Below are 23,631 nucleotides of genomic sequence, written 5' to 3'. Positions count from 1 at the left end.
GCGTAAGCAAGGTCACATATTTCCGAGGATTACCTGATAATTTTGGCTGGTGAGGTCCAAGCCATAGTACAGTGTTTGTTCCCAAATGACGATGCTGTGTTCCAAGTCTACATGACAGGGCCCCTATTCACACAGCCCGTGTAGTTCAGGGTTGGTTTTGTGGGTTTTGTGAGCACGAGGATGAACTGTCGCATCTCCATTGACCTCCACAATCACCATGCTTGAACATTATTGAGCATTTGTAGTCTAGTTTAGAGAAGGGTGCGTGATCGCTATCTACCTCCATCATCCCTATCTCAGCTTGACACTATTTTGCAGGATTAGTATACAGTTACTTTGAAATTGATAGGGACCTGTATTTATCCATTCTGAGAGGACTGGTGTCTGCTTTGAACACGAACGCTTTTCCGTATTAGGCAAAGTAAGGTGGTGTGTTTGTGGTTTTCCCACATTGTTGCCCACAAACTTGCGAAACTCGGTGAGCCGCTGGGTGTAAGATTCCTTGTCAGTGGACTAATGCAACGCATCCCCGTGCCGCTAGCGCGAGCCGCGCTTGCCACCTGTGGCGCACCTGCAGCTGCAGCCGCACCTGTTGCTGTTGCAGCCTCCTGCGCGCCTTGCGGCCGTGCTTCCTGCCGCGCCCCCGCCGCCGCTTCCCGCCTCCTCCGCCTCCGCCACCCCCGCCTCCGCCTCGGCCCCTCTTTCCGCTGCCGTGGCCGCCTCCAGGTAGCGGTATAATGTCGCCATTTGCATCTGCACAAAATAAAAGTGTGTCACACCAATGCTCCACCTTTAGAAAGTGAACAAGTATGTTACTGATCTACGAGTAGCAAATGTAACTCTAATACTTTTTTTCATCTTATCGGCTGTTCACTGATTTGCTTTAAATATCCTGAAAAATAAAAGTATGAACTTCACGTAGTAAAATACTTCCCTATGACTACAATATCGATGAGTCACAAACAGAATTATTCATCTCATAAAAGAACTTGGACGTAAGATCGTTTACGGATATGCTAAAAGTCAGTTGGCAGACGCCTGAAGACAGAGCCACGAAAGCCTACTTCCAGAGTTACGAAGCCATGTATTTCAGCCTCCCACGTATCTCTCCCATATAGGGACCGAAAAGACAAGATTAGACTAGTTACAGCACGCACAGAAGAATCTAGGCAATCATTCTTTCTGCGCTTCGTAATAAATTAGAACTGAAGGAAATTTTACACACGCTACAATGCTAAGGATCCCCTGCCCGTATTTTAAAATTGTTTGCAGTGCGAGTACATAGATTAGAAGTAAATGATGGCTATCTTTTTGAGTCTATGAGGAAATTTGTGAGTCTTATTAAAGAAAGAGATACGTATAGAGGTGCAATTGTCCGCTCAAATAGGAGCACTGCAGCAATGAAAAACAGGAGTCTCATGCTGAATCACCATTTAATCTAGACAGATAGGCAAAGACTCCCGTCAAGAATCTTCAACATCTTCTCCAGAGGAAAAACGACGACCGCTAAGTGCATAAAATCTGTTTAGTTACATGTATATGTTGTGAAAATAGATCCCAGCGAGACCTGGACCAGAGTTCTTATCAAAAAATCTAATTTTCTACAGACATTAAAAGCTAGAACAGCAAACATTAGTCATAAAACGACACAGTGTAGAAGTGAAGGAATACTGGGCCAAGAGGAAAATTCACGACTGAGAACACAATGTCATGTTCGAACAGAAAGTATAATACGCATTATAGTGTGCTTTGTGACTTAACATACAGTTAACATCAGCAACCCTGTGTGTATGCGTGTGAAGTTTAAAGAAACTTTACTGATAATAATAATAATAATAAAATAATGATAATAATAGTGTCCGCCCCTCGTGGTCTCGCGGTAGCGTTCTCGCTTCCCGAGCACGGGGTCCCGGGTTCGATTCCCGGCGGGGTCAGGGATTCTTCCTGCCTCGAGATGACTGGGTGTTGTTGTGTCGTCGTCATCATCATCATCATTCATCCCCATTACGGTCGGAGGAAGGCAACGGCAAACCACCTCCATTAGGACCTTGCCTAGTAAGGCGGTGCGGGTCTCCCGCATCGTTCCCCTACGCTCTGTAATGAAGCATGGGACTTCATTTCATTTCAACAATAATAATAGTCGTAAACAACTCAAGAGGCAGTGTCGATTTATTTTCCAGTATGAACAAATGATATAACAATAATAATAAACGAACTAATATGAATTTAATCATATTTACACAACCAACTAACAGTACACGCTGCTCTTCCTTGAGTCATCACGTCACCTCAGTGTGAAGGAAAGAATGCTGTGTGTGGTGTCTGTTTTGTCTTTAACTGTTGATATTTTGTTTCTCTCATGCGAAAATTCAAACATAGCCTAGAACTCGCTTGACATGGTGTATAAAACTGCCCGTAACTGGTACAGGTATTGCATGAAAGTCTCGTAGGCTTGCAGCCGGATTTATAGATTGTTGTAGAACGAATTTTCGAAGGCGTAACGTCCCACAATCATCAGCTTACTCCTGCTGACTGACATTCTGGACCAGTGGGTGCTTTATATACAACGGTTGCCCCTCCTCCCCCCCCCCCCCCGCCCCACCCTCCACCTTACCGCAGCCACTGACCTGGTCTGTGCGGCAGTGGGAGTAGGTCGCGCTCGAGTTTCGAGTGGTAGTCCTTAGTTGTGCTCCGCCTTCGCCGTGGTCGGTGTTCCGTTTCAGATGCGTTTGGAGAATTGTCAGTTTCGGTGCCTACACTTAGTCAATTTCAAATCCATTGCCCTTGTTGATAAGGTTCTCATACAGCCGTATTTCGATAGCCTCCTTCTAGACAGTGCCGACAGAGGGATGTGTTTTCCAAAATTTTTGTGTCTTCCTATTTCATTTTTGTTTGGTTTCAGGACAATGCTGAATTTGTGGGCTGCCAGAGGCTGGCGAGTTCTTGAGTATTCAAAGAACTGTGACTGACGCCCGAAAAACAGGGAACTGACACGCATTGAGACTATGAAATAGTGCGTTGATAATGGTTAGGCACTAGCCGAAATCTGGATTTGCCAAATAAAATCTGCAAAAAAGGACAACAGATTTCTGTGCTCTATAATTTATAAATTTTTATCTACCTTTACACTGCGGAAAAGCGCGTGGGGAAAAGAAACACTTCAATTATTCCGTGTGAGTTCTGATTTCACTTATTTTATGACGATGATCATTCCTCCCTATGTAGGTGGGCGGCAACAAAATACAGGGTGATTCTGAAGTCAGTGATATAGTAAGTCACTATACATTTCAGTGATATAGTAAGGGAATATTTGTTTCTTGCAGATACTACGACAGAATGCTAACCAAAGAAGAACGAATCGCTGTTGTTTCTGCTCGTCTTCGTGGAATGACGTATGAACAAGTGCAGACAGACTTTGCCCGTCGATTCCGGAAAATAGGCCCACCAGGGTTGCTATCAAGACCCTCGTCAGAAAATTGCAGCGTACTGGTAGTGTTGTAGATGAAGAACGTCCAGGGAGGCCGGCCATAACGCCAAACACTGTGTAAAGTGTGCAGGATGCGATCACACTTGGCCCTTCCGCATCTGCCAGGAGACTTAATAGGGAGCTTGGTGTTCCTCAAACCACTGCACGGAGAATGTTTCGTTACAAGCTGCACAAACGTGCATACCATATCCAGGTCGTATGCTGGAAGATTTTTTGGAGCCCCAGTTGATATCTGATGGTATTATGGATACTGTTGCTTTTCAACAGGATGGTGCACCACCCCATTTTGCCCTCGTTGTTCGGGATTATCTGAATCAAGCATTTCCCGGCGTATGGATTGGTCGTGCCTCTCCACGGATGTGGGCACCCCGCTCTCCTGACTTGACACCCTTATACTTTTTTGCATGGGGATTTATCATGTCTAAGGTACACCAGGTGAAGATCCGCAGCACTGAACACTTAACACAGCGGATTCGAGCCGCAGCTGCTGAGATTACACCAGATATGCTTGGGCAGGTTTTTCGGTCACAGTGGAGCACTATGGGGTGTGCCTAGACATGCAAGGTGGTCACATTGAAATGTACTGAAATTATGTCCTATTGTAACATAAGTTGCAGTGCCATTACATATTGGTTAGGGGAAGGTGGGGGAATTACACGCGTATGGGTAATCCCACGCAGGCTGATTTAAGCAGTTTGAATGGCGCAAGCTGTTCCCAGTAGGTGCTACACCCTGCCGGCAGGAGTAACAACTACTATGCGGCTTATGCCAGCCATTTTCCAGCGGCATTGTTGGAGTAGTGAAGTATTGTTTATTTTCGGCGTGTCTCATGTAATTTTGGTCAGCTGTATTTTGCAGGGTAAGTGCTACTATAAGTTGCTTTAATGTAATTCTTGCGTATCAACTACTAACCCTAGATGAAACCTTTAATTTAATTGTAGATTTGTCCCGCTATTTGAATTAGGTGCCGAGTTATGCTTAGGTTAGTCATCTAACTTACAGTGGGGTAATGCCACGCAGCTGTTGAAGTGTGTGGTATTCCCCCTTGCAGGCTATATTTTCAATACCGAGGGTCCAAAATACCGAGGGTCCAAAACTTGGAAGAAACCCAACATTTTCGACAGAACAGGAAAATGAGATTAGGGATCATGTTACTACAATGGCATTACATGCATCCAGCTGCGAAAGATTGCATTTGAGTGTGCAGAGGCTAACACGTCTTGGGAAAGGGGTAAAAACGTGGCGATTTCAGAAGATGTCTGTTTAGTTTGTAGAGAGTTTGGGAAGGATGGAGAATTATGGTACCGATGTATTTCTTGTAGCGGATGGAGTCATGAAGAATGTAGTGGCTGGAACACTCCAAAAGGTTACAAGTGCGATCTTTGCTGTATGGTATGAGAAAGTGAACTCTTTTCACATAAAAAAAATGTAAAAAACGAAAATTATAAGCGATGTTTCTAGAATTACATTATTTCGTTCTTAAATATGCTGTTTACTATTTGTAATAACTAATAAACAAATAAAAATAGCAAGTATTGTACATTTTTATGGTTTGTTTGTTTTTCGTGTTATTACCCAGTACTTTGCGTGTCATTACCCTCAGGGGTGGGGAATACCACGCATTTGCACTTTTTTTTATTTTAATGTTCAAAATTAAGGTACTGTTTATAACTATTTATAGACGATTGGAATATGTGGAGAAATGTCCATTGTATGGTATGTACTTATTTTCGTAGTTTTAATGACGTAACGAATGGTTCACATCGATTTTTCCTTAGGTGCGTGTATTTCCCCCACTCTCCCCTAATAAAACTTGCTTAAGTACAAAATGTATAGCGACTTTAGAATCGTTGTATTTTCGTAATCGAAGGAGAAAGCTCGAGATTGAAATTTGGCGAAAATATCTCGCCAAAACGAAAATCACCTTTGCTTTAATGATTGCCACCGCAACTCACATATCATATCCGTGACTCTCTCTCCCCTATTTTGAGATGGTAGAAAATGAGCTGCTCTTCTTTGGACTCTTTCGATGTCTTCTCCCAGTCCTCTGTGGTGCGCATACCATAGCAAAACGCAATACGAAGTCGTACAAGCGTAGTACAGGCGCCTCTTTAGTACACTTATTGCATATTGTAAGTGTTCTACCAATAACAGACAGTCTTTGGTTCACTTTCCCCCCGCAACATTGTCTATTTGATCATTCTAATTTAAGATATTCGTAATAGTAGTGCCTACCTTCAGAAATTGTCATTCCAGAAGACATGGCCCAGCTAACCGTTAGCCGCTCCGAATCCTTCGTAAGACGTCATTGGCAGTGACCATGTGAGCAGTACACGTCTTTCTCGGCTATTAATATTGATAAACAGCTGAATGCCGTAAGCAAGAGAAAAGAGAATAGTGCACTTTTGGAGCATATTACATACCATGATCACTTCCAATAGCATTTATCACCTGCAAACTAATCTAGAGCGTATGGGGAGCCCATGCATCGGTGTTAAATAATTGGGATCTGGATCTCATTTTCGGCAGACCGCCATTGAGAACCTGAGGAGGATGGCTTCAAGGTCTGTAGAAAAGTCGGCAGTTTAGTTGCTTCACTGTTTTACAGTGACGCAAGCTACGACCCAAAATTATTTTATTCGAACTGCTTAATGTTTTGAGGACGAAAACACTGGAAGTATACAATCAGATTGTATTTTTATATCTGACCTATGGATGAGAATATAAATTTTAAGTGCGGAAACCATTCAGAAGCTAACGGTTGTTCAGTGAGAAACGGAGGAATTCGCGAAGGGGATTGATACCGGAAAACATGCAACTGGGTAAAGTAGCTGACTGTGGTAGAAAATGCATTCATGTCTGCAGTGAAAACGAAATGGTGGCCAGCGATGTAACAAGAGGAGTCGGTGTTTAATAGACAGTGGGCGCCGTTGCTGAATTCAAAGGAAAAAGAAGACCGAGACTTCGTAAAAGAAGAGACAGTTAGATCGTATTAGAAACCACTCACGACGAGCATCGCTGAAGCTAGCAACTCATGAAAAGTCTATCGGAGGCTTTTATCCAGCAGTAGATGTCGAACGGCACAGAAAATAATTTAACCGTGACTAAGCCGTAGCGGACCCGTGTTTACTACTCAGTAAACTTTATTTTCATCTTGGGGTTGAAGCTCTTTCTTCCGTGTTTGCTTTAATAATACATATGTTTTTGGATAGGGTCAGCCTTTAGGAAAACACAATTTTGTTTTTTAACCCAAACATGTTTCCCTGCAGTTGCAGCATTTTCAGTGGGCTTTTATGTTACGGCTGTAAAAGATAAAGAATGTTCTTTTCTGTTTGTGTACATGTAACTATTAGTTTTTAAATCGTAATTACAGATATTTGAAAACAAATACATAAAATTATGAATTCATACCTTTTTAGCACATTGTGTGGTTTTTCTGATGTATTGTGTTTCTACAGTGACTGCTTTGTTTCACAGTTTGTCATCTGCAACCACTTACACCTTAAAGGAGATAAACTGTTTAAGCCAAAATTACGATTTGAAAATTGTTATTTCTGTGCCTGAAATTATTTACTTCTATGAGTGTGTGTGTGTGTGTGTGTGTGTGTGTGTGTGTGTGTGTCTATTTACATTATGTTTCACTTACGTTTTCTGTTTCCCCATCTTCATTGCTGTCAAACACTATATATTGAGCTGTCGCTGTCACTGTCACTGTTTCACTGTTTACCAGCTGTAAAAGCAAACATGGCAGACAGTGGAACAGTTGAAGGTGTAAAAAGAAGATGGCTGACGGTGGAACAGTTCAAAGTGTTCCTGGCGGTTGTTCTGAATCATTCAGAGGTGTCTGTGCATTGTGTGTGTGTGTGTGTGTGTGTGTGTGTGTGTGTGTGTGTGTGTGCGAGAGAGAGAGAGAGTGAGGGAGAGCTAGGGGGTGAGAACTCTGCTGTACAGCACTCGTGGTTGCCGCATCGCGGTCGCGAAGTGGGGCCGAGGCAGTTTCAGATACGTTTCTACAATCTGACGATAATTTATGGATTTGTAGTTTTAGCTTGACGATGTCCATTATGGACAAACGGCAGTTATTATTATTCTGAAGAAGATTGAGTTATCCCGACTGAAACCTAGGTTAATTCTAGGTAAACGGTGCAACTGAGGCTGTTGGTTATTAAAATTAAAATTAAAATTAAAATTAATATTTGTACAGTTGCTGACAGGGCAGCGAAATATTGAAAATATGTAAGTCCTTGTCTGCTATAATCGTCTGCATGCGGCTTCTCCCCCTCCCTGCCAGCGTGGTGGTGTGTTGTGTGTGTGTGGTGCGTGGTGGTGGGTACCTGCAGCGTCGCGGCCATGGTGCGCGGCGGATGCCCTGGCGTGCAGCAGCAGGTCGGGCGACAGGCGCGGGCCAGCCGCCTCGGGGTCCTCCGCCTCGGACTCCGGCAGCTCGTTGTCCTCGATGGAGCGCTTCACCTGCACATTGGCACAAAACGTAGCAGTAGATGTATTTCGACATCACACACAGCAGCCAGCGTCAGGAGCGTGAAACACGGCAACCAAGTGGGCGGGACTCTCAACGGCGCATAGGTATTGATGTTAGTTACGAATGAACTGAGATATAGTGTCTCAATACAATTCTTTTCTTTTCTCGATGTAAATGAATCCAAAGTTGGCGAATGTCTGCCACAGCTCAGTTTATATTGCACTGTCCACAAACTCGATGTATACCACCGCCAGACACCACACTTGCTAGGTGGTAGCCTTTAAATAGGCCGCGGTCCGTTAGTATACATCGGACCCGCGTGTCGCCACTATCAGTGATTGCAGACCGAGCGCCGCCACACGGCAGGTGTGGACTCCCTAGCACTCGTCCCAGTTGTACAGCCGACTTTGTTAGCGATGGTTCACTGTCTACATACGCTCTCATTTGCCGAGACGACAGTTTAGCATAGCCTTCAGCTACGTCATTTGCTACGACCTATCAAGGCGCCATATTCAGTTTAATTACTTCAAGAATGTATTCTGAAAAGACAATATTGTGAATATGTATCGTCAAGAGCGACGTTCATCATTAATGGATTAAAGTTAAGATCAAACTAATTATGTCCGCTTTCTGAATTCTACTTCCTTGTCATGTTCCAGACCTCACGTCAGTACAGTTCTTCCCTCTTCATGCCAGCCTGCGTGAGCTAAAACGCGTACATTTCGGCCTCCCCTCGTAAAACGGTGTTGGCTCTTCAGCCAACACAACACTCTCCATCCATCTCTTCCCATCTACCCTCGTCATCATATGAAATCCCAACTGCTCTCTTCATTTGTAGCGACATTTGTCGACTCTAAGTAACATATAACTTCCCTCCTCTAAGTCAACCACCTATAAGTACAGGCTCACTTTCTGCGTATGTGCAGCGCTTGCGTTTCGTGACCTTCCACTTTCTGTGTTGTTCTTGTTGTGGTCTTCCGTCCTGAGACTGGTTTGATGCAGCTCTCCATGCTACTCAATCCTGTGCAAGTTTCTTCATCTACCAGTACCTACTGCAGCCCACATCCTTCTGAATCTGCTTAGTGTATTCATCTCTTGGTCTCCCTCTACGATTTTTACCCTCCACGCTGCCCTCCAATCCTAAATTGGTGATCAATCGATGTCTCAGAACATGTCCTACCAACCGATCCCTTCTTCTAGTCAAGTTGTGCCACAAGCTCCTCTTCTCCCCAATTCTACTCAATACCTCATCATTAGTGATGTGATCTACCCATCTAATCTTCAGCATTCTTCTGTAGCACCAAATCTCGAAAGCTTCTATTCTCGTCTTGTCTAAACTATTTATTGTCCACGTTTCACTTCCATACATGGCTACACTCCATACAAATACTTTCAGAAACGACTTCCTGACATTTAAATCTCTACTCGATGTTAACAAATTTTTCTTCTTCAGAAACACTTTCCTTGCCATTGCCAGTCTACATTTTATATCCTCTCTACTTCGACCATCATCAGTTATTTTGCTCCCCAAATAGCAAAACACCTTTACTACATTAAGTGTCTCATTTCCTAATCTAAGCCGGCCGAAGTGGCCGTGCGGTTAAAGGCGCTGCAGTCTGGAACCGCGAGGCCGCTACGGTTGCAGGTTCGAATCCTGCCTCGGGCATGGATGTTTGTGATGTCCTTAGGTTAGTTAGGTTTAACTGGTTCTAAGTTCTAGGGGACTAATGACCTCAGCAGTTGAGTCCCATAGTACTCAGAGCCATTTTTTTTTTCCTAATCTAATTCCCTCAGCATCACCCGACTTAATTCGACTACATTCCATTGTCCTCGTTCTGCTTTTGTTGATGTTCAAGACACTGTCCATTCCGTTCAACTGCTCTTCCAAGTCCTTTGCTGTCTCTGACAGAATTACAATGTCATCGACGAACCTCAAAGTTTTTATTTCTTCTCCATGGATTTTAATACCTACTCCGAACTTTTCCTTTGTTTCCTTTATTGCTTGCTCAGTATACAGATTGAATAACTTCGGGGATAGGCTGCAACCCTGTCTCACTCCCTTTCCAACCACTGCTTCCCTTTCATACCCCTCGACTCGTATGACTGCCATCTGCTTTCTGTACAAATTGTAAATAGCCTTTCGCTCCCTGTATTTTACCCCTGCCACCTTCAGAATTTGAAAGAGAGTATTCCACTCAACATTGTCAAAAGCTTTCTCCAAGTCTACAAATGCTAGAAACGTAGGTTTGCCTTTCCTTAATCTAGCTTCTAAGATAAGTCCTAGGGTCAGTATTGCCTCACGTGTTCCAACATTTCTAGGGAATCCAAACTGATCTTCCCAGAGGTCGGCTTCTATCAGTTTTTCCATTCGTCTGTAAAGAATTCGTGTTAGTATTTTGCAGCTGTGACTTATTAAACTGATAGTTCTGTAATTTTCACATCTGTCAACACCTGCTTTCTTTGGGATTGGAATTATTATATTCTTCTTGAATTCTGAGGGTATTTTGCCTGTCTCATATATCTTGCTCACCAGACGGTAGAGTTTTGTCAGGACTGGCTCTCCCAAGGCTGTCAGTAGTTCTAATGGAATGTTGTCTACTCCGGGGGCCTTGTTCCGACTCAGGTCTTTCAGTGCTCTGTCAAACTCTTCACGCAGTATCAGATCTCCCATTTCATCTTCATCTACATCCTCTTCCATTTCCATAATATTGTCCACAAGTACATCGCCCTTGTATAGACCCTCTATATACTCCTTCCACCTTTCTGCTTTCCCTTCTTTGCTTAGAACTGGGTTTCCATCAAAGCTCTTGATATTCATGCAAGTGGTTCTCTATTCTCCAAAGGTGTCTTTAATTTTCCTGTAGGCAGTATCTCTCTTACCCCTCGTGAGATAAGCCTCTACATCCTTACATTTGTCCTCTAGCCATCCCTGCTTCGCCATTTTGCACTTCCTGTCGATCTCATTTTTGAGACGTTTGTATTCCTTTTTGCCTGCTTCATTTACTGCATTTTTATATTTTCTCCTTTCATCGATTAAATTCAATATTTTTTCTGTTACCCAAGGGTTTCTACTTGCCCTCGTCTTTTTACCTATGTGATCCTCTGCTGCCTTTACTATTGCATCCCTCAAAGCTACCCAATTTTTCTTCTACTGTATTTCTTTCCCCCATTCCTGTCAATTGTTCCCTTATGCTCTCCCTGAAACTCTGTACAACCTCTGGTTTAGTCAGTTTATCTAGGTCCCATCTCCTTAAATTCCTACCTTCTTGCAGTTTCTTCAGTTTTAATCTAAAGCTCATAACCAATAGATTGTGGTCAGAGTCCACATCTGCCCCTGGAAATGTCTTACAATTTAAAACCTGGTTCCTAAATCTCTGTCTAACCATTATATAATCTATCTGATAACTTTTAGTATCTCCAGGGTTCTTCCATGTATACAACCTTCTTTCATGATTCTTGAACCGAGTGTTAGCTATGTTCTGCGCAAAATTCCACCAGGCGGCTTCCTCTTTCATTTCTTAGCCCCAATCCATATTCACCTACTATGTTTCCTTCTCTCCCTTTTCCTACTCCCGAATTCCAGTCATCCATGACTATTAAATTTTCGCCTCCCTTCACTACTTGAATAATTTCTTTTATCTCATCATACATTTCATCAATTTCTTCGTCATCTGCGGAGCTAGTTGGCATATAAACTTGTGCTACTGTAGTAGGTGTGGGCTTCGTGTCTATCTTGGACACAATAATGCGTTCACTATGCTGTTTGTAGTAGCTTACCCGTACTCCTATTTTTTTATTCATTATTAAACCTACTCCTGCATTACCCCTATTTGATTTTGTATTTATAACCCTGTATTCACCTGACCAAAAGTCTTGTTCCTCCTGCCACCGAAATTCACTAATTCCCACCATATCTAACTTTAACCTATCCATTTCCCTTTTTAAATTTTCTAACCTACCTGCCCGATTAAGGGATCTGACATTCCACGCTCCGATCCGTAGAACACCAGTTTTCTTTCTCCTGATAATGACGTCCTCTTGAGTAGTCCCCGCCCGGAGGTCCAAATGGGGGACTATTTTACCTCCGGAATATTTTACCCAAGAGGATGCCATCATCATTTAATCATACAGTAAAGCTGCATGCCCTCGGGAAAAATTACGGCTGTAGTTTCCCCTTGCTTTCAGACGTTCGCAGTACCAGAACAGCAAGGCCATTTTGGTTAGTGTTACAAGGCCAGATCAGTCAATCATCCAGACTGTTGCCCCTGCAACTACTGAAAAGGCTGCTGCCCCTCTTCAGGAACCACACGTTTGTCTGGCCTCTCAACAGATACTTCTCCGTTGTGGTTGCACCTACGGTACGGCTATCTGTATCGTTGAGGTACGCAAGCCTCCCCACCAACGGCAAGGTCCATGGTTCATGGTTCATGGTTCATGGTTCTGTGTTATCCTGTGTTAATTTCTTAATTTAAAAAAATAGAATCCACAGAATTTTTAAAAACCATCAATGAAAATAATCCATTTACTAATTGTAAGAGCTTTGAATACGTTTCACCTTTCTAATTATATTGCATCGTTTGTGTATTTGAAACTGGTCGGATGAAGAGTGGGATGTCTACCCCGCTGACAGACACCGCGCTACCCTCTCCTAACCCTCTCCTCTCATATAGGGTGAAAAGGGTACAACAACTAGAAAATAAGGAAAATATAATATTTATAGAGATCATTCATTCATTTACAACAGTCTGAGCCCTTAGATTATTTGCAGGTGAGTAAAAAAGGACAGGCAACATATACAAATAGTACAAAAATTGTTAGTTGAGTCTGAACAACAAAATGTGCGAAGGCATCCGCGAGATTCACTTGGATTCCTGGCACGTAATAAAACCTAGAGGTTGCCAATTAAATTACATATCTAGGGATTATATTAAACAACAAACTTCAAATGGCAGACTGATAATATTTTATAATGTACGAACCAAAGACTGCGTTTCATTGTCAGCACCCTAATAATTTGAAACAAATCGAGTGAACTAACTGCTTACACTACGATTGCCCTTATTTATCTTTAGTACTGCGACACAACACTCCGTCCTCGACAGATAGGACCGACAGCAGTTAGTCGGTGCAGCGATATGGATTACCGGGTCCTGTCACTACTCATTCACTGCACAGCAGGTTCAGCAAATCTACACGGTCTCCCTGATATGATTTCATCTTACACTGATTTCATCCTCATCGATTCATTCATTTCATTTGAGTGCAATTATTCGATTCACTTCATTATGTAACGATAGGCAACAGACCTCCACCGACTGTTCTCCTATAAATGCTGTGCCCACGTTTCCCGCAGTGCTGTTCCGAAATCTTAGGTGGAAACGTAAAGTGAGAGTTTTCGTCTGGGTTTGAGGAACAGTCTCAAAATGTAAAGGATAAGGTGACTGAAGCAGGAAATACGTGTTTGAGTCCAGCACTGGTAGTTTCCACTACACACTCGTATTCCTTACTTTCGCCGAATGTTGTACTTAGTAACAGTAGCAAAAGCAGACCCCATAAACATTAAGTTACCTGCTAGGTCTGTTTGGAACGAACAGCTATCACCAGACTTTTGCCACGTTTTCCATCTACATCATCTATGAGGCCAGCAAAAAGTTCCAGGCCTGACGCTGTATCGCTGTAAAGACGCTGAAAATCGCGCTGGCTCTCTGCGTACTCCTCTTTTATGTCAGTGAGTATTATTCAGCATTTTTGCTGTAAGTATACTGTAGAAAATCTGAAAAATACCCGCGTTCCGTACTACATGCGTTTGAATAAAAGACGGCTTATACTGCAGATGAAAAGCTCTCTTGTTTCTAACTGTAAACCAGTATTGAAACAACACGAAGTTTCGATAAATGTCATACTCATGATCCTCTGGCAAAGACTGTATGGTACTGTTCGAAACGTCGCAGCATTTTAACGCTGTCGTCTGGTTGGAAGCCCACGAGTTTATAATCAGTAAATATTATATTGGACCCTTTGTCTACATCCCTATCTGTGAGAGCCCTCTTCGGATGTCCAGTAATAGGTCATCTTCGAGAGAAGTAAGATTATGTTTGAATATAATCGGCTACTCAGTTGTGAGTTAAAAATTAAGGAAAAGCGCCCTTATACGCCTTCAAAAAGATTAGATTCTGTTGATGATAAATCGTCTAAAATTTAAAAAAATCATATTTTGCGCTGTTGGAAGTCCACAGCTTGGAATCTAAAGAAAATGGTAATGTATCATCGGGAGCTTGAGGCAGAATATATATCCAGTTCTTAGATCGAAACTGTCGAAGAATCAGTTATTCCATTCGTCAGTATGTACCACGGCCCTTTTTTCCCCAAGGTCAGACCGGTAGTGAAATTAAAACCACATATGAGATGCGATGAAGCGTTGCACATATTTGTTGCGCAGTGTCTCCGCTATGCCAGTCCAGCACGTCAAGTCACATTTGTCAGTTCTGAGAGCACAGCGAGCACGCAAAGATGCCTAGTACAGTAGACCGATGAGCCAAAATGTTATAACAACCTGCTTAATAGCTTGTTTCTCCGTCTTTGGAACGAAATACATCACTTATTCTGCGTATCAGGGATCCGACAGTCTGTTGATAGTTTGTGGAGGTATGTGGCATTAGGTGTCTACACACAGATCATGTAATTCGCTTACGTAACGGGCCGCTCATCTGCGTACTCGATGATGGCTACCGATAGCGACCCGTATGGGTCTCATAGGATTTACATCAGGTGAATTTGGTCGCCGAGGTATCAACGTGAGTTCACTATAAAGCTCCTCAAACCACTGAAGTGCTGTTCTGACAACGAGACACGGACGATTATACTGGTTAAAGATGACATCGCCGTCGGGGAAGACATCAAGCTTGAAGAGATGCAGCTGGTTCACAGCTTCGGCCTGTCTTCGATTACTACCGCAGGTCCCATGCAAGCGCAGGAGAATGTCTCCCGCACCACAATACTGCTCCCAGCACCCTGTGTCGTGGCGCGCTGTTCATTTCGAGCCGCCGTTCACCTAGATGGTGGCGTTTCTGGAGACGACCATCGACCTAGTGTAGCAAAAATATGATTCACCCGAAGATCCGACACATTTCCTTCGATAAATGGTCGATTCCCGATTGTCCCGCGCCCACTGCAGTCGTAACTGACGATGTTGTTGCGTCAACATGTGAACACTTTGTGGTGGTCTGCTGCGGAGGCTCCATGTTCAACATTGTATAATGAAACACTTGTGCGTGAACCAGCATTGCGCTCTTTCGCCAGAGTTGCCACAGATCACCATCTACTCCTACTTTACAGAGCAGACAAGCCTCCGAACCCCACGTTCTAAGAAGAGTCGTGGACGTCCAACCATTTAACATCTAGTGATAGTTCCACTGTCCTTCTAACTCTTTCCGTAGATGCTCACGACAGTAGCCCGTGAACATTCGACCAGCTTCGCCCTTTTCATGATACCCGTTCACAGGATCTGCGTGATAATAATCTGCCTTTTGTCAAAGTCGCTTACCTCAGTAGATTTCACCGTTTGCAGGCCATATCTTCGCCAGGGTGATTCCACGTCCGTGTCTACTCCGCTTACACACTTTTGTTATGCGTCATGTGCCCACAAAGCCACCAGGCGGCATACAACTTCGCGGTGGGTTTTGACTTATCAGTCTGTCGCCAAATGTGAAGTGTGTGCTGTCATTCATTTTTTCACGCTGAAGGGTTCTGCCTGATTTCATGCAACCCACATGATGTAAATGTCGTGCATGACAGCAAGGTGCTGCAACGGAGCAGGAACTCAAAAGCAGGAAGTACGAGGTGCACTCAAGTTCTAAGGCCTCCGATTTTTTTTTCTCCGGACTGGAAAGAGATAGAAACATGCGCATTGTTTTAAAATGAGGAGGCGTTCATTGTCAATACGTCCCAGAGATGGCAGCACCGTACGGCAGATGCAATTTTACCGCCAGCGGCGAGAATGAGATCTGTTTTAAATACTTAAAATGGCGACGTTTTCCTTACTTGAACAGCGTGCAATCATTCGTTTTCTGAATTTGCGTGGCGTGAAACCAATTGAAATTCATCGACAGTTGAAGGAGACATGTGGTGATGGAGTTATGGATGTGTCGAAAGTGCGTTCGTGGGTGCGACAGTTTAATGAAGGCAGAACATCGTGTGACAACAAACCGAAACAACCACGAACTCGCACAAGTCGGTCTGACGACATGATCGAGAAAGCAGCGCGATTCGTCATGGGGACATTTAGTCAGCGCGAGAGCGTTACGGAGATGCTGAACAAGCTCCAGTGGCGGACACTTCAAGAAAGGCGTTACGCAATACGGAGAGGTTTATTATCGAAATTACGAGAGAGCACATTCCGGGAAGAGATGGGCAACATATTACTACCGCCCACATGTATCTCGCGTAATGATCACAACGAAAAGATCCGAGAAATTAGAGCAAATACGGAGACTTACAAGCAGTCGTTCTTCCCACGCACAATTCGTGAATGGAACAGGGAAGGGGGGATCAGATAGTGGTACAATAAGTACCCTCCGCCACACACCGTAAGGTGGCTCGCGGAGTATAGATGTAGATGTAGATGTAGATAGAATTGTTTTGGGGGATCGCCGAATGACTGTTGAACAGATCGCCTCCAGAGTTGGCATTTCTGTGGGTTCTGTGCACACAATCCTGCATGACGACCTGAAAATGCGAAAAGTGTCATCCAGGTGGGTGCCATGAATGCTGACGGACGACCACATGGCTGCCCGTGTGGCATGTTGCCGGGCAATGTTGACGCGCAACGACAGCACTAATGGCACTTTCTTTTCGTCGGTTCTGACAATGGATGAGACGTGGATGGCATTTTTCAATCCAGAAACAAAGCGCCAGTCAGCTCAATGGAAGCACACAGATTCACCGCCACCAAAAAAATTTCGGGTAACCGCCAGTGCTGAAAAAATGATGGTGTCCATGTTCTGGGACAGCGAGGGCGTAATCCTTACCCATTGCATTCCAAAGGGCACTACGGTAACAGGTGCATCCTACGAAAATGTTTTGAAGAACAAATTCCTTCCTGCACTGCAACAAAAACGTCCGGGAAGGGCTGCGCGTGTGCTGTTTCACCAAGACAACGCACCCGCACATCGAGCTAACGTTACGCAACAATTTCTTCGTGATAACAACTTTGAAGTGATTCCTCATGCTCCCTACTCACCTGACCTGGCTCCTAGTGACTTTTGGCTTTTTCCAACAATGAGAGACACTCTCCGTGGCCGCACATTCACCAGCCGTGCTGCTATTGCCTCAGCGATTTTCCAGTGGTCAAAACAGACTCTTAAAGAAGCCTTCGCCGCTGCCATGGGATCATGGCGTCAGCGTTGTGAAAAATGTGTACGTCTGCAGGGCGATTACGTCGAGAAGTAACGCCAGTTTCATCGATTTCGGGTGAGTAGTTAATTAGAAAAAAAATCGGAGGCCTTAAAACTTGAATGCACCTCGTACAGACGTTCATGATGCAAGCGATCAGGGAAGGGAGCGAGTATCATCCGATGATCTTGTTCAGCGAGTGGATCAAGTGATGCGGGAAAATCGTCTATGAAGCGTAATTCAGAACAAGCGAACAGGAATGTTGTCATCAGGCTTCGTCTTCCTTCATGACAATGCTCGGCCGCATACTACAGCTGGATCACAGAAGCTCCCTCAGCGCTCTAGATGAGAAGTGAACACCCACTATACAGCCCGGACCTGTCTCCGTCTCGTTTTCATCTCTTTTTCACGTGAACCGCTAGCTATGGGGACAGCATTTTGGCACAGACACCGAGTTGAAGACCAGCGTGCAGAATTGGGGAAGCCAAGGCGGTTATCTTCTATGACGATGATATTGGAAAGTTGGTACAACGCTACGACAGGTGTCTAAGCCGGAGCGCGCGACGATGTATAGAAGTAGCCTAGAAGGTATAGCTAAATGTTGCAAATAAAACACTCAATTTTCACTGTGGTTTTCATTTTGCGAGTGGTCACACCTTGAAAAAAAAATAAAAAGATAAAAAATCGTCGTCGACTACACTCCACATAGCAACAGGCAACATACAAACTGAGAGAGTATTAAGATTAGTCAATTATATGGATGCATTTTATCCTTTATGATAGTTACCCAGATTGAGTTTCTATAATTTTATCTTCAGTTACAAAAAATGGTGGTCATCAGTCCCCTAGAACTTAGAACTACTTAAACCTAACTAACGTAAGGACATCACACACATCTATGCCCGAGGCAGGATTCGAACCTGCGACCGTAGCAGTCGCGCGGTTCCGGACTGCGCGCCTAGGACCGCGAGACCACCGCGGCCGGCTTATCTTTAGTGACACCAGAGTAACAATGGTAGCGTATAAACTACTACAACAATTTCATGTTGTCTGATGGTGATTATTTCGGTCGAATAAAGATCTGTTTTACCAGCAGCTCTCTCGGTACGTAAGTGTGGGATACGTAAGTGTGGGTTTGCTTAACATATCTGATGTCGGCAAAGTATTCTAGTGTAACCATTTGAACGACCGCAGGCAATATTTTCGAAAACCGTACGACAAGATAATTTTACTGATGTGTACCAGCGATTCGGCATTTGTTGATGAACCCTCGCTTTGCCTGACTCGTTTCTGCCAGTAATTTTTCCTTAGTGGCGGGATTGGAAAGGGGGTACTCAGCCTTTTAAATCAAAGTAAGTAGATACTAGAGGAAGAAGTAACCGCTCTGTGTCGGACTGTTGACAACGCTTGGGTGAGGGGTGAGCTCAACAACACTTATGAGAGCGGTGGACTCACTACATGACCCTCCATATAGTTTCCAAAGGTGGCGCTAGCGAAGAGGACACGGTGACCTGTCAGCAGCGGATCTTAAGGACCAGATCATGGATACAAGCGGTGTCTCCACCTTGTCCTCGTATTCACCTACCTCTGTCTATCTGTGCCAAGCTCACGAGAAACTAATGGGCACACCCTGTCGCCTAGCGCAGTGTACAGAGGCACTCACCAACAGCCTGGAGCCCTGGTGCCTCCAGTGCTGTGGTTCCGGATCTGGCTCGAGCGCGTTGCTCTCCAGCATGAGCCGGTGTCTGGTGTGCCTTGTCCAGGAGGGCGGCGCCGTCGTCTGCTCGCTGGGGCTGGAAGCGGTGCTGGCACTGCTGTTGGCGACCCTGATGGACGACTGGAAGACATCAGCACCCGCTGCGTGCAGCATCTCCACCACGTCGTGGGTGTGCCTGCATCACAGAAAACACGGTAACATAATTAGAATACCGCTCTGTACGCAGGGAGAACGTGAAATGCCTGTCTGTAGTTTTTAGAGCAGTTTAGCCTCTTGATAACTTTAGAAAGTATCTATAGAGCCAGTTGTAGTGATGAGTAGGAGGGAAGTTCACATGGATACAGTCGTGACACATGTCTGAGGCGCCAAAGGACCCGCATGTCTGCGAGAGCGGTTGAGTGGAGGTAACACCTTCATGCGATTCTGGGAGGAAAACACAACAAACTGAAATATCGTGACAAAAAGGGGGAAGCTAGCTTGTCTCTCTATTGAATATCTAACAAAAGAGAAAAAAGATACCTTCTTCATTAACGTGTTTTGGAAGTATGAACCAAGGAATCGATCCAGAAGTTGTTGACAACGATTCCATACACGTAACGATAATTTAGAATTGGTCACGCTAGTATCTTGTCATTTCCTTCCTAGAAGCAATGCACCTTTCCTGAATCCTTTCAAGAAACAGTTTTTCATTCGTCTTCTCTAATACTGACATAACATCGTCCTTTTCATTTCGTTTCTTCGTGTTACTACTAAATGCCTACAGAAAGTTACGTGCTGAAGATGTCTACCATTAATATTCTAATCGATACTAACGAATTCTTGCTACTTATTGTACACATTGTCCTGCATTTATCCAGATTCAAACAGGATTGCCATTTTTACACAAAAACTGTGCCAAAGTCTTATTTCCTTATGACTATCCAATGAAGATACTTTCCCGTAGACAGCAGCATTTGACGTGCTGATCCTATGTTTTTGATGAATTGCGCACAATGCGGACAAAATGGAACTGATACGGAAAATATTTGAAGCACTTCATGGATAGGCGATCCAGCTTACATCATCCACCCTGGTTTGTGGCTGATATAAGTTGTGCTACATGTTCGAAAGAACAGACACCACGCGGAATCGGCAGCTGTGATGCAGTCTTTATCCCTTGTTGCTCAACATTTACACTGAGCAAGCGATTATGGAAATAAAAGAAAGAATTCGTATTTAGGATGAAAGCGTATCAATGATGAGATTCGTTTATGGTATTTCTACCCTCAGCCAAATAGTACACGAAGTCAAGGAATTTTGATATATTGGAAGAAAATCAATAAAAATGGCTCTGAGCACTATGGGACTTAACACCTGAGGTCATCAGTCCCCTAGAACTTAGAACTACTTAAATCTAACTAACCTAAGGACATCACACACATCCCTGCCCGAGGCAGGATTCGAACCTGCGACCGTAGCGGTTCCAGACTGAAGAGCCTAGAACGGCTCGGCCACACCGGCCGGTGAAAATCGATAATAACGTATGAAGCAAGGAGGATATAAGAAGCAGACTAGCACGTGCAAAGGGGGCATTCCCCGCTAGTAGACGCCTACTTGTATAAAGGTAAGCAAATTCAGGGATATATTTCGAAGAATGTGCGTCTAAAATAAATTATGGAGCTTAGGAAAAGCGGAAGAGAAGACAAAGGAAGCATTTATGATTTGATGCTGTAGAAGGATGTTAATAATTACATGTACTAATCGGATAATAAACGGGGAGGTAGTGTGAATTAAGGCATAAGTGGAAAACATTGACAAGAACGGATAAAATGACAAGGCGTGTGTTTTAAGACATCATCCCTGATGCCTTGCTCCATGCGTTACTGCATTATGCCGCAGTAACCCAAAGCTGAAATAATTATGAAAACTTATCAAAACTATCCACTCATAAATTATATGCAAACATGTGCAACGGTGAATCCGTCTGATAATATAGCAGAGGTGCAGTAACAGAAACAGTCTTTTCTTTTTCAGAAAGTACCACAGCAACCCACTGAAGCTGCTGACATGACTTAATGTAGGATATGGGAGAACACATACACGTTACTAGCTGAGTACCCGGTGATGCCTGGGTACGTATTAATTCGAAAACTATTACTCCATCTCTTTCTCTCCCCTCTCTCTGTAGACCTATTCCTGACTCTATTGACCATCTCCTTCTCCTCCCCCTCTGTCGATCTCTGCCCTTTTCGCTGTCCAGCTCCTGCCCGCTCCCCATCTCCTGCTCCCTGTAACACCAACTGCTCCTCTTCCCTTTCTCTCACCATTTCCCCTCCCCCTATCTCTGTCCATCTCCTCTTCTTCCCTTTTTCTATACATTTGCCCCTCCTCCCCCCAATCTCTATCCATCTATCTCCTGCTTCCCCCTCTGCGTAACACCTTCCCTTTCTCTCCGTGCCATCAGTTCCACCCTAATACGAGGTTGCCGTTTCTTACCCGCACGATGGAGACAGTAAGTAAATCGATCCAGGGATTAAGGAGGAGCTTCTTACCTGCAGCTTCACCCATGTACGCAGACGTCGCATATATTTCACATAGCCTATATTTAATATATTTCACACATATCTGTACACGTATTTCTCCTGTATCTCTACCAAATTTCGCCTTGCAGTTTCTTTTTCACACAGCTCAACGTTTATGACCTTATATCTCTTGAACTATGCGTCATTCAATGATATATTTTTGCAAGTACACTCAGAAATATATGTAAGTACTGTCTGGAAAATGAGTTGCAAATAGAGTTAGTAGCAAAGAAGTGATAAATTAAAATGCTATACCTGATGCTTCAGTTTTACTGCACGAATAGCGAAAATCTAGTAAGCGATAAACTTTTTCTTCCATTATTTTGTGGGTGGCGCGCGGTGGGAGGGGGGGGGGGGGGAGGGAGATGACCGAGAAAAATTTTCGTAAAACTTTGAAACCATGTGTAAACCCTGTTGCAAGTCACTAAACGCATGTCACTTCGATAATACGTAAGGATTAGTGGGTATAAGAATACCTGACGAAATGTTTGACAGTGGTGTGAACTGTTTTCAAATAATGCTACACATGCCCTCAACGAAAAAAAAAGGTAACAGTCTCACATACAGGGTGGTTATACTTAATTTTGTTTTTTTGAGAACATTACTGTTGGAGATATCAACGATCGAAATATAATCTTTGAAAATACACTACTGACCATTAAAATTGCTACACCAAGAAGAAATACAGATGATGAAGGGGTCTTCATTGGACAAATATATTATACTAGAACTGACATGTGATTACATTTTCACGCAATTTGGGTGCATAGATCCCGAGAAATCAGAACCCAGAAAAACCACCTCTGACCGTAATAACGGCCTTGATAAGCCTGGGTATTGAGTCAAACAGAGCTTGGATGGCGTGTACAGGTACAGCTGCCCATGCAGCTTCAACACGATACCACAGTTCATGAAGAGTAGTGAACTGGCGTATTGTGACGAGCCAGTTGCTCGGTCACCATTGACCAGACGTTTTCAAGTGGTGAGAGATCTGGAGAAAGTGCTGGCCAGGGCAGAAGTCGAACATTTTCTGTATCCAGAAAGGCCCGTACAGGACTTGCAACATGCGGTCGTGCTTTATCCTGCTCAAATGTAGGGTTTCGCAGGGATCGAATGTAGAGTAGAGCCAAGGTTCGTAACACATCTGAAATGTAACGTCCACTGTTCAAAGTGCCGTCAGTGCGAACAAGAGGTGATCGAGACGTGTAACCAATGGCACCCCATACCATCACGCCGGATGATACGCCAGTATGACGATGACGAATACACGCTTCCAACGTGCGTTCACCGCGATGTCACCAAACACAGATGCGACCCTCATGAGGCTGTACACAGAATCTGGATTCATCCGAAAAAATGACGTTTTGCCATTCGGTCAACCAGATTCGTCGTTGAGTACAACATCGCATCCTGTCTGTGATTACCCTCCTGAACCCACCGATTCCATATTCTGCTAACAGTCATTGGATCTCGGCGAACGCGAGCAGCAATGTCGCGATACTATAAACCACAATCGCGACAGGCTACAATCCGACCTTTACCAAAGTCGGAAACGTGATGGTACGCATTTCTCCTCCCTTACACGAGGCATCACAACAACGTTTCACCAGGCAACGCTGGTCAACTGCTGTTTGTGTATGAGAAATAGGTTGGAAACTTTCCTCATATCAGCACGTTGTAGGTGTCGCCACCGGCGCCAACTTGTGTGAATGCTCCGAAAAGCTAATCATTTGCATATCACAGCATCTTCTTCCTGTCGGTTAAATTTTGCGTCTGTAGCACGTCATCTTCGTGGTGTAGCAATTTTAATGGCCAGTAGTGTAATTATAACAGTATATATCGCAAGATACGTTTATTAAAAGTCCTCCAGCTGTAAAATAGAAGCCAGCCGAAGTGGCCGTGCGGTTAAAGGCGCTGCAGTCTGGAACCGCAAGACCGCTACGGTCGCAGGTTCGAATCCTGCCTCGGGCATGGATGTTTGTGATGTCCTTAGGTT

At 44.0% G+C, this 23,631-nt stretch overlaps 1 protein-coding gene across 1 annotated transcript in view; it reads right to left on the bottom strand.

The window, feature by feature from the left end:
- LOC126456090 (uncharacterized) overlaps positions 1-23,631 on the bottom strand; it is an 891,834-nt gene that overhangs the window by 96,863 nt on the left and 771,340 nt on the right. The window contains exons 6-8 of the mRNA XM_050091846.1: positions 19,021-19,249; positions 7,822-7,957; positions 590-753 (exon numbers count right to left, since the gene is read on the bottom strand). Of these exons, the coding sequence (XP_049947803.1) occupies positions 590-753; positions 7,822-7,957; positions 19,021-19,249 (529 nt within the window). The remainder of the gene's footprint in view (positions 1-589; positions 754-7,821; positions 7,958-19,020; positions 19,250-23,631) is intronic.

The sequence above is a fragment of the Schistocerca serialis genome, chromosome 2 (genome assembly GCF_023864345.2).
Source record: "Schistocerca serialis cubense isolate TAMUIC-IGC-003099 chromosome 2, iqSchSeri2.2, whole genome shotgun sequence".
NCBI classification, from domain to species: Eukaryota; Metazoa; Arthropoda; class Insecta; order Orthoptera; family Acrididae; genus Schistocerca; species Schistocerca serialis.
The sequence above is the reverse complement of the archived record's forward strand: the minus strand, read 5'-3'. Positions and strand labels throughout refer to the sequence as shown.